The sequence below is a fragment of the Paramormyrops kingsleyae genome, chromosome 12 (genome assembly GCF_048594095.1).
Source record: "Paramormyrops kingsleyae isolate MSU_618 chromosome 12, PKINGS_0.4, whole genome shotgun sequence".
Classification (NCBI taxonomy): domain Eukaryota; kingdom Metazoa; phylum Chordata; class Actinopteri; order Osteoglossiformes; family Mormyridae; genus Paramormyrops; species Paramormyrops kingsleyae.
The window spans coordinates 27,586,452-27,602,371 of record NC_132808.1 but is presented as its reverse complement, the minus strand read 5'-3'; the positions used below and the strand labels follow the sequence as shown (position 1 = coordinate 27,602,371).

Genomic DNA, 15,920 nt, shown 5'->3' with positions numbered 1-15,920 from the left:
AGGAAATAGCCAAATGTATCTGTGGGCCAGTGTGAATGTCAGGCCCTCCTTTCTTTGAGAAAGGCCACTCCAGCAACGCTAGGTGTTAATTGCTGACCTGTTCAGGAGTCTGTCACAGCGTCACCTCAGCTACAAACGTGTCAGGCGTAGTTCACAGAGTAGCCCAGAGAGCTACATGCTGTGATTAAACAAACAGTTGGAAGTACTGAACTTCAAGCCAGGGTTGGAGGTTATCTTCCTGAAAGGTATGTGTAATGAGACCCCCTGTCCACCAGGGGTCAGTGGACAGAATTTAATACAAGGAAATCGTGGTGGTGGGCTTCATATAAGCAACAGCCCACGGAAAATGAAAAGATGAGCTGTTTGCCATAAAGACTCCTCTATCTATGTAGCTATTCCAGCCCACAAGCTTTTCCCAGGAACTCAGTACAGTTAGTGACGGGAGGGTCGGTACCTGGATGTGAAGCATTTAAGACGTGCTGCTGGAATCCAAGGGCTCTTCAGTGACGGCTTTATAGCAGAGGAGGAATGGAGCAAGGTGCTCCATGGCTGCAGGCAAGCTGTGATGGATGGCTTCCTTAATGTCGGCAAACGCTTCATCTGGGCTTCATCTGTTTTCATTAGTGCAGGCTGAGCTTTGGCTTGGAGCAGGCAAGTAGGGCAGGAGGGGTGAGCGGGCCGACTGCCTTCGGTTCGAGACCATCTTTAGAGCACGTCTGGCACAGGCACCTTCTGAAGAGATGGATGCCACAAGGAAATCACCTAAATCCCATTTCCTGCAAATGTAGAAACTAAATAGTGTATTAAAAATTGTAAAACTGCATTAAATAAAGATAGAAGTCCAAGGATCACCAGGTAGCTGTCTTCTGCCAGTAACACATATGCGCCCTTTCAAAGCACCGTAGAAATGGGCCTTTGTAAATATCTAAATAAAGATATGTATTTGTAGTTGAAAAAGTGTGTTGTGACGGGTTTTGTAAAGTCCACATTTCAGGCAGCATTTCAAATCCACAATGCTCATGGAGGAGGGAAGACGAGGTCAAGGCTGTGTGTGTTTGCCACAAAATGACAGATACTTACTGCATTGAGTTTGATTAGGTCATCAGGACACTTAACAGGCACTGGTTATGCAGCCCAACACAGGAGGCTCCGGTGCTGAGAGATAAAAACTTCGAACAGTCTCAGTGTATTATCATATCGTAGCTTTACTTCCAAATCCTGTTACATCAAAAACTTGCAATCAGAAAAATAACAACAAAGTAAAAAGGACAAAGGACAATGTACAAATGATGGTATTACCAGTCATAGTCACAAACAACCCTGTACAGCCGTAGATGAAGTAATAAAAAGTTTTATACAGTACAGTACATACTGATATTACCCAAACCAATAAGAGATAGACTTCAAAAATGTTATTTAGTCTCATAGAATAATAACATGGAAATTAACTTAAAGCCTGAAAAAGCCTGAAGACATTACAGAATAATAAGTGCATAATCAGAAAAATGAGAAAAAAAATAAGTGCTGGAAGCTCAAGCTTTTTAAAGCATGCAGCTAATGAAGGGTTAAACATAGTAAAGCAATCAGTTAAAATCACTGTGCAGCTTACAGTTAGGCAAAGAATAGCAAAATCAAGTGCTTGGAGACATGGGGAAATTGGAGAGGACCAATCAACAGCCAAATGCCTTAGCTTCGAAATAGGGAGGACCAGCTAAGAACAAAACCTCTCAGCCTCAAAATACGAAGAACCAGCCAAGAACAGAACCTCTCAGCCTCGAAATAGGGAAGACCAGCTAAGAACAGAACTCCTCAGCCTCAAGATAGGGAGGACCAGCCAAGAGTCGAACTCCTCAGCCTTGAAATAGGGAGGACCAGCCAAGAGTCGAACTCCTCAGCCTCGAAATAGGGAGGACCAGCCAAGAGTCGAACTTCTCAGCCTCGAAATAGGGAGGATCAGCCAAGAGTCGAATTCCTCAGCTTCGAAATAGGGAGGACCAGCCAAAAACAGAACTCCCTTGCCTCGAAATAGGGAGGACCTCCTCAGCCTCAAGATAGGGAGGACCAGCCAAGAATCGAACTCCTTAGCCTCGAAATAGGGAGGACCAGCCAAGAACAGAACTCCCTTGCCTCGAAATAGGGAGGACCAGCCAAGAATTCCTCAGCCTCGAAATAGGGAGGACCAGCCAAGAACAGAACTCCTTAGCCTTGAAATAGAGGAGGACCTGCTAACAACCAGAGTTCTTGGGCCTTGAAGCGGAAGAGCACTTGCTAACAGCGAAATCCTTTTGCCTCAAAACAGCTGGTCCTCTTCTAATAGCCAAATGTCTCTGGCATCGAAACAGAAGAGTACTAGCTAACAGTCGAACTCCTTGGGTCCTGAAACAGAAGAATACCGGCGAAAACAGAGAAATTCGAAACAGAATTGGACTGACTAATAACTGATCTCCTCAGGTCTTGACAGAGAAGGGGATTGGCCAAGGGCTAAACTCCTCAGCCTTGAAACAGAGGAGGACCAGCTAATAACTGATCTCTTCGGGCTTCGGCACAGAAGAGTACTAGCTAACAAACGAACTTCTCAGGCTTCAACACAGAAGAGGGCCAGCCAACAGCTGAACTCCTCCGGTCTGGAAACAGAAGAGGACTGGACAAAAGCTAAACTCCTAGGCCTCGAAACAGAAGAGAATTAGCCAATAGCCTAACTCCTCAGCCTTAAAATGGGTAGACCGGCTAAAGACCAAACTTCTCAAATTGAGAGGTTACAGGGATAGGGTGAAGGTATCTCTTTTTCTCCCTGGGTTGATAATATGTGTTATTTGCATGCTGTTCCCTTCCACCATGTGGCACTAGAGTCACACACATAACACAATGGGGGGGTCTTTAAGGGGAGCCCTTTTGGTGCCGACGTGCTGCAGTACATACCAAACCTGCCTAGGCTGGAACTTCGACTCCACAGAAACTCTGGCACAACCTGGTCTGGCAAATGACCAAATTCAGTCCTGACTCAGCAGGTTTGGAGATCTGGGGTTTCTCACATACATTATATTATACCAATCAGAGTTCCTGCTGCAGAAGGGGAACAAGTATACCCTTTCTTACTCAAGTTTTGCTTCGTTAAACTGACGCACACCTGCAACAGTTTAGCAATCATATAGTATTATGTAATTATCCAAAAACAACTGTGCAAAACTGCCTTAATTTCTTTCAGCATGAGCAACTAAGCTCAGAAGTTTAACTGCTCTATGTATAAAAGTCAAACCCAAGGCTGACTGTGTTTCTTCACTTCTTTCAAGATACTGCAGTAACTGCATCAAAAATGGCTAATGAAGCTCATGTTTTCGACTTTTAAAAACTAGAAAACAAAGGAATATAAAATTCAATTTACAATACTCTTTATGACATCTGAAATCGCTTAGCAATACAGATTTTTTTTTTCCATTTTTACCTTTTCAACTTTTGCACCCCATTGCAGTTTAATTCTGCAGAAATTAGATTTCGTTTTGGAATTTCACCATGGACAGACTGTGCAACAGATTAAGTTGGTCAACAGCAGTAATCGTGACATTAACGGATAGGAAAACAATAAGTGCTTGTAACATTCGAAAGTGACAAAAATGCTTCAAATTTGAAACAATCTCACCAGGGCAGTTGAATAATACTGAGAAAAAAAAATAACACACAGAGAAATGTACACATATATCTAGGTCAGATACTGATTTGCCTACCAAAAGTCATGGGACACAGACTTCTGTGAAATGAAACCGATTCTGCATCGGGCTGTTTGGAAACAATGCAGGATTCAGTGTGTCACTGAGCACAGCCGTGGGGCTCCACACACACGCAAGGTCGCAGATGAGCTCTGCTCCTGAAGATGTCTCCTGAGCTTGTAGGATGGCTGGTTGACGCGGCGTGTTCTTGCGAATGTCCAGGTCGTCCCATGACTTTTGGCTGGACGGGGAGGTTAGCAATAGCACACCCACGGCTAAAGGTATTAGCCACGTCTGTGAATCTCGTTTCTGGCATTGGTTCCTGGCGAATTTCTGAATTATTATTCATAGGGGGAAAACAGAAGAATGAAGAGGAAGGCCACCATTTACAGACTCTGTCTTGCCTGATTATTTACAGGGAAAAGCTGTACAATTAGCCCAGTTGTCGCACTACTCTATGTAGAAACGCTACAGGAAACACTGCTCTTCTAAATGCCGCGCTGCCCTCCTCCCCAGCGCAGACAGCCAGGGATGGTCTCCGAGGTGCTCACTTCACTGAGGGACTGCTGCCGATGATATAAAGCACCAGTCAGGCGACACCACACACTCAGCCTCCATTACCCCCTGAGCGACGTGACAGACAGACCTCCATCCGCAGTCACTACTGGCCCCAGAGCCTGATCCGGTCCACAAGGCTCCACTCGGTCACTCCTAAGGACAGCCAAATTGGCGGCTGTACTCTGGAGTCGGACCACGCCACTCACGTTGCGGGAATTCCCAGGAGCGCAGAACAGTAGATGCACACACCAGCAGAGCATAGCGCCGAATTTGCTGCAACACTGTCTGCGAACACTGGAAGCGATCGATCCTGGGCCCAGTGGCACACCTCAGGTAACCCACATGCAGAATTGACTCCACGTACCGCCGAGACATGAGATTCCAGTGTGCTGAGCACCTGGGATCCTTTCTGTGATTTTCCCCATAGTCAAAGTTACACCAAACTTACTGGAACATATATGCAGGCATGCATCTTAATGCACGAGGAAAGACAGAAAATACAGGAATGTGAGGCAGGTCACAGGTCCCTGCTGATCTCTGTCAGAAACGCAGTGGGTCATTTAGACTCACGCACAGGTAACAAAAAACAAAAATATAGATATATTCAATGATACAGAGGGGAGTAAAGCAGCACTGATATAAATGCTTTAAGCACATATTTATAGTTGTTTTAAATATAAATGTGTATTTTTCATGTACCTTGACTACTTTATCCAGCATGTTCTGTTTACTTGGGGGAAAAGGTCCGACTGTCGGATCCAGGTCACCAGTTACACGGCCTCCAGGCCCAGATAGGCGAGAAAGGAGTGCTTCAGGGACTTGGGCGAGAGGGGGTGGGAGAGGGAGGTGCGGGAGGCCGGCCGGATTCGGGAGGCGGGCAGGGTGGAGCAGTGAGACAGGGGGACGAGGTGAGCCAGCTCAGAGCCAAAGTACGTCCCATGTGGCACGGAGGAGCAGGAGCCCTGCCGCAAGAGGTAGCACAAAGCCGGCCCGATCCCCGGTGGCCTCTTCGCCGTGACAGACAGCGGGATGCGGGGGGCAGACACGCTGACCGACGACACGCCAACGCCCCCTGTTGGGGACAGCCTGCCACTGCGCTTGCAGCCCCTGCGTCGTCGGTGCTTCTCTGGTGGCTCCCCGTCCCGGTGGCCGTGGGCGAAGGCGTGACGGACGCAACAGAGTGGGCCGCGAGGCAGGCTTGGGTCGGCCTCAGGACCGGGACAGCCGTGCACTCGCTGCTCGCACTCCTGCAGCCTCAGCTCCCGCTGGCTGCCCTTCCGGGTCCGTCCACGTCGCTGTTCAGTCTGCTTGCGACACTCCGGGGGGAGCATCGCAGAGGCTGGCTGCTCCGTGGGGTATGGGAACCTGGGGTAGGACACGCACGCGCACACACACACACACACGCACACACACACACGCACACACACAAACACAGAGCAGGCTCAGCACGGTCTGCATGCAGCCCTGCCGATGGGGAACGCCCCGCCACGTGGTCAGGGCCAGCTGGGTGACCCCCAGGGGGTGCTACTGTGTGTGTGCGCGGCACAGCTTGGCGGGAAAAGGGAATTCATGTGTAAGAAGATGAATAAATGAACGGCACTTACATTTAAATAGCACTTTTCATCTGCTCAGGACCCCAAAGTGCTTCGCAAACCCTGCAGAACAGAATCACCTCAGAATCGGGATGGTGAAGCTCACCCTCTGCTTTCTCCCTAACCCCCCCCCCACCCCAGCCCCCCAGCCACAGCCCCGCTACCGGCAGCTCTTTGTTGTCACGTTAAAACTTCCCAAAAATTCATATGATAGGAGGAGGCTTGAACCGAGCTCCTTCTGGCGGCTCTGAAAGTGAAATCACCCTGATTTGCATCAGGGAAGGTCGTGAACCAGGGGCTTATTTTCAGCTCAGAGGAGAGGAGCTCATCCTGCACAAAGTCTTTGAAATATTAAAGAAGGGACAGGGACAGGTCAGCACCGTGAGGGGGGGGGGGGGGTGAGGAGGCAGAGCTAAGCCCGAAACGCTGTGTCTGGCTGGGAGAGGTCACCCAATTAAAACTGTAATCCCTCAGCTCGCTGCGTTACAATATGGCGACCCGATAACACCTCATATCTGGGAGGCGGGGGCCCGTGGGGCCGTGGGGCCCGTCCCGGCACTAGGCGATCTCACTCAGCGCGGTTTTGGGCCAAAATGCCTTTTTGATGTAACATACCACTCTGGTGTCCCTGCTGTGGGATAACCGGGCGATACTTCTGTCTTTAATTGGCCGGCTGGCCGTGAAAAGGGGCAAGACAAAGCATTATCTGAGGATGCTGGGAACTGGGTTGCTTGCGACCCCCCCCCTCCCCCCCGCCTGCTTGGGGAGAGGCTCAGCGGCCATGTTCACGAGTCGCTTGCAGTTCAGGTTGTCCAAAAATTGACACCAGGCACCGCAGCAGTCTGCCTGACCTTTGACCCACACCCCCCCACACACACACACAGCCGTAACAGACCCCCAACTCCGTGGGGAGGTCAGTACTCGCACACAGGACAAAGAGAAACCTAAAAACCTTTTGGTCCACTCAGAACCCAGTCACAGCCCAGTAAGAGCACGGAAGAGAAGGGGGCATCCTGCCAGCCTGTGGGATGCGGGGGGCCCTGGAGGGTGCGCTGGGCCGGGGTGGGGGGGCCTCGCTCACCCGTCACTCAGAGTCGCCGATATTTAATTACTGACAGAGTCAGTAGGGCTCAGCCCTGCTAATAATGCAGAACACAAACAAGCAGCTGATTTTCAGCCGAAATCCAGGGGAAAAATACTTTGGATAAACAGAAAATGGGGACATTCGCCAGTTTAATTAAACAGGCATGTAAACAATGATTCTGCCCCAGCTGTGCGTGTAGCGTGTGCATGTAGTGTGTGCATGTGGCGTGTAGCGTGTGTGTAGCACGTGCATGTGGTGTGTAGCGTGTGCGTGTAGTGTGTGCCGTGTAGCGTGTGCCGTGTAGCGTGTGCCGCGTAGCGTGTGTGGCATGTGGCACATGGATGTTCTGTCTGTGTTCTACAGGTTTTTTCTGCCTTCCAGGGGAACTGGCATCAGAATGTATGAATGTGTGTGTGCCCTGCAATGGACTGGCATCCCGTCCAGGGTGTACCCCAGCCGTGGCCCCGTGATGGATCGGAATCCCGTCTGGGGTCTACCCCACTCCCAGCCCTGTACTGGATAAGCAGTTGTAATAATAACACTAATAATATTAATGAAATATTAGTAATAATGATTTATAATAATGGGTATAAGGAGAAACTATGGGAGCGGGCAGTTTGGCTGCATTTGACATTGACGGAAGCAGAAGGACACGGCAGCAGGTCGCGACCTCCAGCCCGCAGATCTCTTTCCCGCAGTAGGTGCTCGACCATGAGGTGCAAAGCCGCCCGGACAGAAAACTCCAGGGACGGACCGATGCAACTCGCAGGCCGTGTGGCGTGTGAAACATCGGCCGCGTAGCGGGACCGCCCCCCCCCCCCCCGCCCTGTATCCAGGGGCCTCACGAGACGTCCGGCCGTGTGCCTGTTTGGCGGGACTTCTGCTGTATGCCGCAGTTAATGTCACATTTCTCAGATCAGTCAGGAGAACCTGCTACTGCTTCCAGAAGCTCCAGGTCATTAACAACAAGCAGACAGATAAACCTCGGATTTGAGGGAACCTGTGTTTACTGCTCACCTGAAGATAAAGGTGTTTGTTGGGAGTGTGGCCTGCACCAGGCTTACGCTGCTTCACATCCATGCCCAACATGGCCTAACATAACTATAACCAAACCACTCCCATAGCTACATTCCACAGAATGCAGGAAGGTTCGTCCCAGAGCGCTGGATAACAGAGGCTGGCTGTGTGAACGCACCATATACAGTCAGGACAAGAGGAATGTCATTAGAAGAAAGTGTGCGGGGTGAAGGCCGAACAGGGGGTGGGAGCTGATTCACAGCTGGGCGGAGTCAGGGGACAATGGAGGAGGGAATGGCCAAGTCAGGCTGGTAGAAAGGCGGAGTCAAGGTGAATGGGTGGGGTCAGGGTGAATGGGTGGGGTCAGGGTGAATGGGTAGAGTGAAAGTCAATGACTGGGGTCTAGTGAGGAAGAATCAATTGGGCCAGGGTGGGTGGGCAGAGTCAGGATGTATGATTTGGGCTAGGATCGGTCGGTGGGTTGAGTCAGGATGAATGAATGAATTGGGCCAGAGTGAGTTGGTGGGTGGGCGGAGTCAAGATGAATGATTTGGGCCAGAGTGAGTTGGTGGGTGGGCGGAGTCAAGATGAATGATTTGGGCCAGAGTGAGTTGGTCGGTGGGTTGAGTCAGGATGAGTGATTTGGGCCAGAGTGGGTGGGCGGAGTCAGGATGAGTGATTTGGGCCAGAGTGGGTGGGCGGAGTCAGGATGAGTGATTTGGGCCAGAGTGGGTGGGCGGAGTCAGGATGAGTGATTTGGGCCAGAGTGGGTGGGCGGAGTCAGGATGAGTGATTTGGGCCAGAGTGGGTGGGCGGAGTCAGGATGAGTGATTTGGGCCAGAGTGGGTGGGCGGAGTCAGGATGAGTGATTTGAGCCTGACTGATTGGGCGGAGTCAGGATAAATGAATGATTTGGGCCAGAGTGAGTTGGTGGGTGGGCGGAGTCAGGATGAATGATTTGGGCCAGAGTGGGTGGGCGGAGTCAGGATGAGTGATTTGAGCCTGACTGAGTGGGCGGAGTCAGGATGAATGAATGATTTGGGCCAGAGTGAGTTGGTGGGTGGGTGGAGTCAGGATGAATGATTTGGGCCAGAGTGGGTGGGCGGAGTCAGGATGAGTGATTTTGATACAGGTGGGTGGAGTCATGGAGAAACATGGAGGAGCTGCTCTGACGGCAGTTGAAAGGGGTGGGGGGGGAGCTCGCCTCCCTTACTTGAGCCTCGTGGTGGGGAGGACGTGGCACTTCTTGTGCTCCCGTAGCTGCTCGGGGCTGTCCATCAGCTTGTGGCAGATGTCGCATTCACATCCACGTGCCAGGAGGTGCGCCTCCACGTGGCGCTCCTGCATCGCCCTGGTCTTGCACACAAAGTTGCAGAAGACGCACTCAAAGCCTGCAGGGAGACAGCCGGGCCATTAGTGAGGCCTGGGGAGAAGGGGGGAGGGGGGCGATGACGATGACGAGGTGTCTTGCTCTGTACCCTTTTCTGTCCTCTCCTCCGTTCCTGATCCTGAGTGGCTGTCTGCAGAAGGGGGCGTGGCCAGCAAGCCCTGCAGTCCGTCATTACCGTGGGCAACGTCACCACTCTCCGAGCCGCTGATGGAGTCACTGAGGGCCGACAGGGAGGAGGAGGTGCTTTTGGTCTCGCTGAGGGGACTTCTAGAGCTGCACCCTATAGGACAGATGCACACTGGATACTTCAGTTCACTTCAGGGCACAGGATGCCAGCGCATCACAGGGCACAGGGTGCCACAGGGCACAGGATGCCAGCGCATCACAGGGCACAGGATGCCACAGGGCACAAAATGCCAGTATGTCACAGGGCACAGGAAGACACAGAGCACAGGATGCCAACATGTCAGGGGCACAGGATGCCGCAGGGCACAGGATGTCAGCACATCACAGGGCACAAGTTGCCTGTGTGTCACAGGGCACAGGACACCAGGGTGTTGCAGGGCACAGGAGGCTGCAGGGCACAGGATGCCACAGGGCACATGATGCCAGCGCATCACTGGGCACAGGATGCCAACGCATCACAGGGCACAGGATGTCGCAGGGAACAGGAAGTCAGCATGTCACAGGGCACAAGGTGCCATCGTGTCACAGGGCACAGGATGCTAGCACATCATAGGACGCCAGTGGGTCACAGAGCGCAGTACGCCGCAGGGCACAGGATGCCAAAGGGCACAGAATGCCAGCACATCACAGGGCAGAGGATGCCAGAGCATTGCAGGGTGCAGGGACGCCAGTGCATCAAAGAGCACAGGATGCCATAGGGCACAGGAATGCCAGCACATCACAGGGCACAAGATATCAGTGGGTCACAGGGCACAGGAATCAGTGCATCACTGGGGACAGGATGCTGTAGGGCACAGGATGCCAGAGCATCACAGGGCATGGGATGCCAGGGGGTCAGAGGGCACAGGATGCCACATCACATCACAGGGCACAGCATGCCAGCGCATTGCAGGGCATGAAATGTCAGCACGTCACAGGGCAGAGGATGCCAGTGTGTCAGAGGGCACAAAATGCCACAGGGCACAGGATGCCAGCATGTCAGAAGGCACAGGATGCCAGTGCATCACAGGGAACAGGATGCCAGTGTGTCAAAGAGCATACACTTAATAACACACCAAGGATGAATTAGGGGCACCAAGCCACCCAAACCCACACCCACACAAACACAGAGTCCATGCAAACCTCATATGGAGACACACACAGCCAGAGGAAGCCCTGGCGGCCTGAGGTCACCATGAGCACTGCAAGGGGTGGTGTTATACCACCCCCATTTTGACTGAAATATCAGCCTGTCCAAAGACCCTGTCCAATGAGCATGTCCAATGAGCATGTCCAAAGACCATGTCCAATGAGCATGTCCAATGAGCATGTCCAATGAGGCTGTCCAAAGACCATGTCCAATGAGGCTGTCCAATGAGGCTGTCCAAAGACCCTGTCCAATGAGCCTGTCCAATGAGCCTGTCCAATGAGCATGTCCAATGAGCATGTCCAATGAGGCTGTCCAATGAGCCTGTCCAATGAGCCTGTCCAATGAGCCTGTCCAAAGACCCTGTCCAATGAGCCTGTCCAATAAGCATGTCCAATGAGCCTGTCCAATGAGCCTGTCCAATGAGCCTGTCCAAAGACCCTGTCCAATGAGCCTGTCCAATGAGCCTGTCCAAAGACCCTGTCCAATGAGGTGGTCCATTGAGTTAGTATAATGAGCCTGTCCAATGAGCTTGATCATTGAGCTTGTTCTCAGCCCAGATCTATGGGAGGCAGTGGGACTGTTTCTGTGCCCCCGGCAGCTGATGTCACCGTGGCGAGAGGGTGGCCATTCCAGCCCAGACACCTCCATGCTCGTTTCTGAGCAGTACAAGATGAGCGGGCCGAGGCCCCCGGGCTTCTGGGCTTTTCCTGAACACATTTTTACTGCTACACAACATTAACTGCTGTCATCATGCTGCTCATGGTCGACCCACTGTGTGCTTTGGGGCACCTGTGCGGGGAAACATGCTGTATCAAAATGAAGTGGGAAAAAGTAACTGGATCCCAGTGCCTTCAGCTTGGTATTATACTCAGAAATAATCACAACACTCATCATCCTGACGATGAGACACAAATTAATTAAAATGCAGAAGTTGGGTGTCCCGATGCATTTGAATGTGCATTAATTAGCACAGTGCAGTGCAAATGCATTTCAGTATGGAAATATAACCAGTGTATTTTACTGCTGTTTTAAATTCCGTTAAATAAACAGTGCTAACCCAGGAATTATGAGATTAGAGCTCTGAGGATCATAACGATGAAGATTAGCTGAATTTGTAGATAAAAGCCCCTGATTTCATTAAGTCTGTCTGGCCGCTGGGAGCAGCTGCAGTTGGCACAGTAATGGGAGGTCAGTGACTCGCTCTCGGGCTGTAAAACCGGTCCTTTCGTGTGTCATTTTGGCGCCGGCCTGGAATGAGGGTCCTTCACGAGGCTACACCAGTGCTGCCGAGACAGAGAACCTTAGCAGAAGGGTCCCAAGCTCATGGCAGCCCCAGACTTGGCTGTTTTCATAGCCCGGGGGCTGGGTTACACACAATCTAGGATAGGCTGCACATTTTGTCTTGGCGTGAGTTGAGAACGGTGTACAACTGTACAAATCTATGGATGAAAAACATGCATTTGTATTTACTAAGCTAAGTCAAATTTGCCAGTAAGCAGTGCTTGAAGTGGGCCGGTACTCAACGGTACGGAGTACCAGCACCTCTTTGGTGTCCTTTTCAGAGTACCGGCACCTGGTATTGGACAACAAGGGGAGTACCTGCACCTGGTACTGAATAACAAGGGGAGTACCTGCACCTGGTACTGAATAACAAGGGGAGTACCTGCACCTGGTACTGAATAACAAGGGGAGTACCTGCACCTGGTACTGAATAACAAGGGGAGTACCTGCACCTGGTACTGATTAACAAGGGGAGTACTGACACCAGGTACTGAATAACAAGGGGAGTACCTGCACCTGGTACTGAATAACAAGGGGAGTACTGACACCTGGTACTGAATAACAAGGGGAGTACTGACACCAGGTACTAAATAACAAGGGGAGTACTGACACCAGGTACTGAATGACAAGGGGGAGTACCTGCACCTGGTACTGAATAACAAGGGGAGTACTGACACCAGGTACTGAATAACAAGGGGAGTACTGACACCAGGTACTGAATAACAAGGGGAGTACCTGCACCTGGTACTGAATAACAAGGGGAGTACTGACACCAGGTACTGAATAACAAGGGGAGTACTGACACCAGGTACTAAATAACAAGGGGAGTACTGACACCAGGTACTGAATGACAAGGGGGAGTACCTGCACCTGGTACTGAATAACAAGGGGAGTACTGACACCAGGTACTGAATAACAAGGGGAGTACCTGCACCTGGTACTGAATAACAAGGGGAGTACTGACACCAGGTACTGATTAACAAGGGGAGTACTGACACCAGGTACTGAATAACAAGGGGAGTACCTGCACCTGGTACTGAATAACAAGGGGAGTACTGACACCAGGTACTGAATAACAAGGGGAGTACTGACACCAGGTACTAAATAACAAGGGGAGTACTGACACCAGGTACTGAATGACAAGGGGGAGTACCTGCACCTGGTACTGAATAACAAGGGGAGTACTGACACCAGGTACTGAATAACAAGGGGAGTACCTGCACCTGGTACTGAATAACAAGGGGAGTACTGACACCAGGTACTAAATAACAAGGGGAGTACCTGCACTTGGTACTAAATAACAAGGGGAGTACTGACACCAGGTACTGAATAACAAGGGGAGTACTGACACCATGTACTGAATAACAAGGGGAGTACTGACACCAGGTACTAAATAACAAGGGGAGTACCTGCACCTGGTACTAAATAACAAGGGGAGTACTGACACCAGGTACTGAATAACAAGGGGAGTACTGACACCAGGTACTGAATAACAAGGGGAGTACTGACACCAGGTACTAAATAACAAGGGGAGTACTGACACCAGGTACTGAATAACAAGGGGAGTACTGACACCAGGTACTGAATAACAAGGGGAGTACTGACACCAGGTACTGAATAACAAGGGGAGTTCTGACACCAGGTACTGAATGACAAGGGGAGTACTGACACCAAGTACTGAATAACAAGGGGAGTACCTGCACCTGGTACTGAATAACAAGGGGAGTACCGACACCTGGTACTGAATAACAACGGGAGTACCGACAGCTCTTTTTCCCCATTTCAAGCACTGTCTGCAAGTGCGTATAAAAATTGGTTCAAAACACTGACCTGGCACTGGAAGACAGTACCCCAAAATCTCATTGAGGCAATTCAGTTTAGAAATGAAGCTAATGTCGGTGGGTCAATATGAGGCAATGGGATGGTCAGCCCAAAGCTGAGAGGTGACCCTGCGACCCCCCCTTCAGGTGATGGGGGCTGACCTGCATGCTCAGTGTGGACGTGCGCCTTCATGTCAGCCTCCTCGATGCACGTGAAACCGCAGCTCCTGCAGCACAGCGAGAACATGCAGCGCTGCTGCTCGCCATGGAGGGACATGTGACCGTTGAACTGGACGCCGAGCTCCACCTCGAACCCGCAGACATGGCAGCTGGGGGAGAAACACGGGGAGGATGCGGTCACCGTGGAAACGCACGTTTCCCCCGTTTACCGGGGGAATTTGCCTGGGTTGTGACAGGCATCAAGGGGAACACAAGCTGCTCTTGGTGCTGCTCTGCTTAAATGGGACGTTCATTCAGAGCTCTGCCCTCGTCCAGCTCAGGATCCCGGGGGGGGGGGGGCAAGGACACTTATTCACTTCACCGGTGCCTTTTTGTATGACTCAGAAAGCACACCCTGACCCTGACACCAGATTCCTCGCTCTGTTGTAGGTCTTTCCTCGACCCAGCGCCCGTTCCATTTTCCTGCGTCCTGGGTCATCTTTTACTCTTCCCCTCCCCCCCCCCCCACTCCTGTAACCCAGCAATGTCCCCCGTTCTACCTGAAGCCAATCCTACACAATTTTACACTTCCACGTCCCATATCAAATGATCAAGTGTTATCCCACATTCAGTGGCTCCCAGTTGGCATGGCAACCAGTGCCAGGCTGGGGAGGGAGAGCCCATGGAGGAGCGGCTACCTGTAGTAGTAGGGGCTGTCCCGGCAGGGGCTGCCCCCGCTGGGGTTGGGCGCCGGCCCGTTGGAGCCCCGCAGCTTGCCGCAGTGGACGGCGAGGTGCTGTTTGAGGTTGGACCGGCACTTCGCCACATAGGGACACAGGTGGCACCCATACCTTCGCTCCCCTGCAACAGCAAATGGAGCGACGCTGCGTGGGACCGTTCAGCAGAGGGCGCCAGAGAATTCAAACGGTCACGTGAGCCGGTCTCCCAGCCAATTGGCTTTCCTGTTGCATTACGATTCCCCTGCAGTTATCCTGATTGGCTTGATTGATAATTCGATAGTTAGTAGGAGGTTCACCTCTCTATTGCTTGTCTGTTCTCATAAAACTGACATATTGCTTTTAGCTGGGTACCACTCAAAATCATTCATTTTTCTTTATATTATAGTATGTTGCCGATGGTTTTCAAAGAATTTCCTCCTAGGATAAATAAAGTTTATCTTTAATTATTATATAACCCTTTAATACACTTGAGCGCGGGGCAGCTACATGTCGATTACTCTCCACCAAATGTGCCGGGTAACATTTACGTTTAGTGGTTGGGTTTCATCACCGACAGTTGATGGTCGTCCTAACAGTAATGGGCTGTAGGTATCTACTGGAGGTCGAGGGTCTGCATCTGCTTGGTGTAAGATGTTCAGAAGAGTTTACTGATGTCCGTGAAGCATCACCTTGTCACTGTGGTAAACAGCCATCGTGCCGCTTTTGGCCGGGCTTTAATACACCGTGAGTTTGGTACACTAAATGCGGGCACAGAGCCAGCTGCCTGTGATCCCAATGAGGAGGGTGGGTCCCTCTTAGGCTAATTAGCAGGCTAATCTCTTTAAAGTAAGGTTAATCCAGTTTAGGAAACCTTATTTACTCACAAGCTTAAAGAGTTGAATAAACAACAAAACTCCCACAGTTAGCGACCTTGGATGAGTGAGCTGTAGATATGTTAAATCAGAGGGGCGGCTCACCTATGTGCTGGGACAGATGTCGCGAGAGGGTCTGTCGCCTGCCAAACACCTTCCCGCACACAGGGCAGGGGTACAGCTGCTCGTTCGCCCGCCACAGGGAGGCGCCATTCCCTGCGTCCCCGGTCAGTTTCACCCAGCCTAGATCACGCACACAGAGCTGTCAGTTATCCTGCCCTGACTCTGCCCTCGTAACGATACAGACGCTGGGCCGATCCATGCTCAGCCAGGCCCGCTTAATCCAACACCAGACAGACCTAGTCACCCCTAACTCTGCACCCATGACCGGTTTGATGTTAGATCACCA

General features: G+C 51.3%; 1 protein-coding gene across 7 annotated transcripts in view; it reads right to left on the bottom strand.

Moving 5' to 3' along the window:
- Positions 1 to 1,187: 1,187 nt before the first annotated feature.
- LOC111833409 (zinc finger protein 827-like) overlaps positions 1,188 to 15,920 on the bottom strand; it is a 38,435-nt gene continuing 23,702 nt past the window's right edge. The window contains exons 9-15 of one of the 7 annotated variants that reach the window (XR_011981843.1): positions 15,617 to 15,754; positions 14,619 to 14,781; positions 13,924 to 14,090; positions 9,434 to 9,625; positions 9,169 to 9,346; positions 2,128 to 5,627; positions 1,188 to 2,086 (exon numbers count right to left, since the gene is read on the bottom strand). Coding sequence is in view for 4 of the 7 variants with exons in the window: in XM_023791645.2 (XP_023647413.2) it covers positions 5,033 to 5,627; positions 9,169 to 9,346; positions 9,434 to 9,625; positions 13,924 to 14,090; positions 14,619 to 14,781; positions 15,617 to 15,754 (1,433 nt within the window). In the remaining 3 variants the exon portion in view is untranslated. Of the gene's footprint in view, positions 5,628 to 5,866; positions 5,918 to 7,750; positions 9,347 to 9,433; positions 9,626 to 13,923; positions 14,091 to 14,618; positions 14,782 to 15,616; positions 15,755 to 15,920 lie in introns of those variants that run through there. The other 6 variants (XM_072697843.1, XR_011981844.1, XM_023791645.2 and 3 more) reach the window with 6 other exon arrangements.